The 1,653-nt window shown below is 42.7% G+C and overlaps 1 protein-coding gene across 1 annotated transcript; it reads left to right on the top strand.

Annotated features, from left to right (window-relative positions):
• The first annotated feature begins 425 nt into the window (after nucleotides 1-425).
• On the top strand, nucleotides 426-1,370 carry LOC111990951 (uncharacterized). Its single transcript, XM_024022729.1, has 2 exons — nucleotides 426-902; nucleotides 1,140-1,370. Exons 1-2 carry the CDS (start codon nucleotides 426-428, stop codon nucleotides 1,368-1,370), a joined length of 708 nt encoding a protein of 235 aa, XP_023878497.1.
• The last annotated feature ends 283 nt before the right edge of the window (nucleotides 1,371-1,653 follow it).

Genomic DNA, 1,653 nt, shown 5'->3' with positions numbered 1-1,653 from the left:
GAGATTTCAAATCGAATAGATACGGTAATAACAAGCAGTGTAGGGATTTTTCTAGGTAGTCAGGATCAGCAAATCTTCAAGTTGTCAACGCTGTATTCAAAGAGCCAGTACATCAAGTATTAGAAAAGATCAAGAATGAATCATTCTTCAAGTGGCCGAACAAGATGGTAGGAAACCCTTATAACCTCTATTGCTAGTACCATTAGGACCACGGGCATACCACGGAGGATTGCAGGAGCTTGTGGGATCATTTGGACCAGCTTATCCGCAAGGGTCGATTGAAACAACTTTTGCATCATTCCAGTGGCTAAGGAGGTCAGACAAACTCGGAGCCCCGAAGAGATGATTCTTCGAAGCCTCCTTTGGGAACTATCAATGTCATCTTCGAAACATCGGGGAGAACAGGGTCTTTGCCATCCAAGGTCATGTCGGTGGCCCGATTACCTACAGGAGACTTTAGTCATGCTTCGAAGAGAGTTAAATCAGATACCAAACCAGTGTTAGGATTCTCAAATGAAGACAAGGTTGGGACCATCCAACTCCATGATGACGCTTTAGTGATCACCCTCAAAATTGGAGGGTATGACGTGAAGAGGGTTATCGTAGACCAGGAAAGCGCGGTAGAGATAATGTATCCTAATCTCTACAGGGGACTGAATTTAAAACCCGATGATTTGGAACCATACAATTCTCCCCTGGTAAGTTTTGAAGGAAGAGTTGTTACCCCAAAGGGACAAATACGATTGCCTATGCAAACTGGTGCAGAAGTAGTAGAGGTGGATTTCATCTTTGTGGACGTATATTCGCCCTATACTGCAATTATAGCCAGACCTTGGCTCCATACACTAGGGGTTATTTCCTCTACTTTACATCAGAAGGTTAAATATCCATTTGAGAGACAGGTTAGTGAAATTCGAGGAGATCAATCCGTGGCCAGACAGTGCTTAGTGGCTGCCATCCGGCATAAGCCCGAAATTGAGTCTTCAGCCCAGGCCGAAAGGGCTTTATAGCAATTAAATCCTCGAACATCGCCCGTCGAAGATACAGCCGAAGGCGCTAGGTGCGAAGATTTAGTTAAAGTTACTATCAGAAACAATCCAGAAAAATTCTTTCAAGTTGGGTCTCAGCTACCTTTGCAGGAGAATGAAGAGCTAACAGAGTTCCTTAAAAGAAACCTTGATGTATTCGCCTGGAATGCCTACGAAGCCCTAGGGGTGGATCCAGAATTCATATGTCACCATTTGAAGGTTAATTCATTAATTACTCTTAAGAAGCAACCTCCTCAGCGTCTATCCAAGGAGCATGCTAATGCAATAAGAGAAGAAGTGACAAAGCTCAAACAAACTGGGACTATTAAAGAAATTTTTTAACTTGAGTGGCTAGCAAATACGGTGGTGGTGAGAAGAAAAATGGAAAATGGCGAGTATGTATGGATTTCACTGATTTGAATAAGGCTTGTCCTAAGAATCCATTCCCTATGCCAAAAATTGATCAACTAGTAGATGCTACTGTCGGCTATCCTCGAATGAGTTTCCTAGATGCTTTCCAAGGTTACCATCAAATACCATTAGCCTTGTAGGATCAGGAGAAGACTACTTTTGTCACCCCTATTAGGAACTACCACTACAAAGTGATGCCATTTGATTTGAAAAA

This window comes from Quercus suber, unplaced genomic scaffold (assembly GCF_002906115.3).
Source record: "Quercus suber isolate HL8 unplaced genomic scaffold, Cork oak 2.0 scaffold_297, whole genome shotgun sequence".
Classification (NCBI taxonomy): Eukaryota; Viridiplantae; Streptophyta; class Magnoliopsida; order Fagales; family Fagaceae; genus Quercus; species Quercus suber.
The sequence above is the reverse complement of the archived record's forward strand: the minus strand, read 5'-3'. Positions and strand labels throughout refer to the sequence as shown.

What these genes read in the sequence shown, in the direction of transcription:
- LOC111990951 (XM_024022729.1), top strand. Translation starts at nt 426, where the DNA reads ATGTCGGTGGCCCGATTACCTACAGGAGACTTTAGTCATGCTTCGAAG. An exon ending in AATATCCATTTGAGAGACAG is followed by an intron (nt 903 to 1,139) that starts GTTAGTGAAATT and finishes CTACCTTTGCAG; the next exon opens with GAGAATGAAGAGCTAACAGA.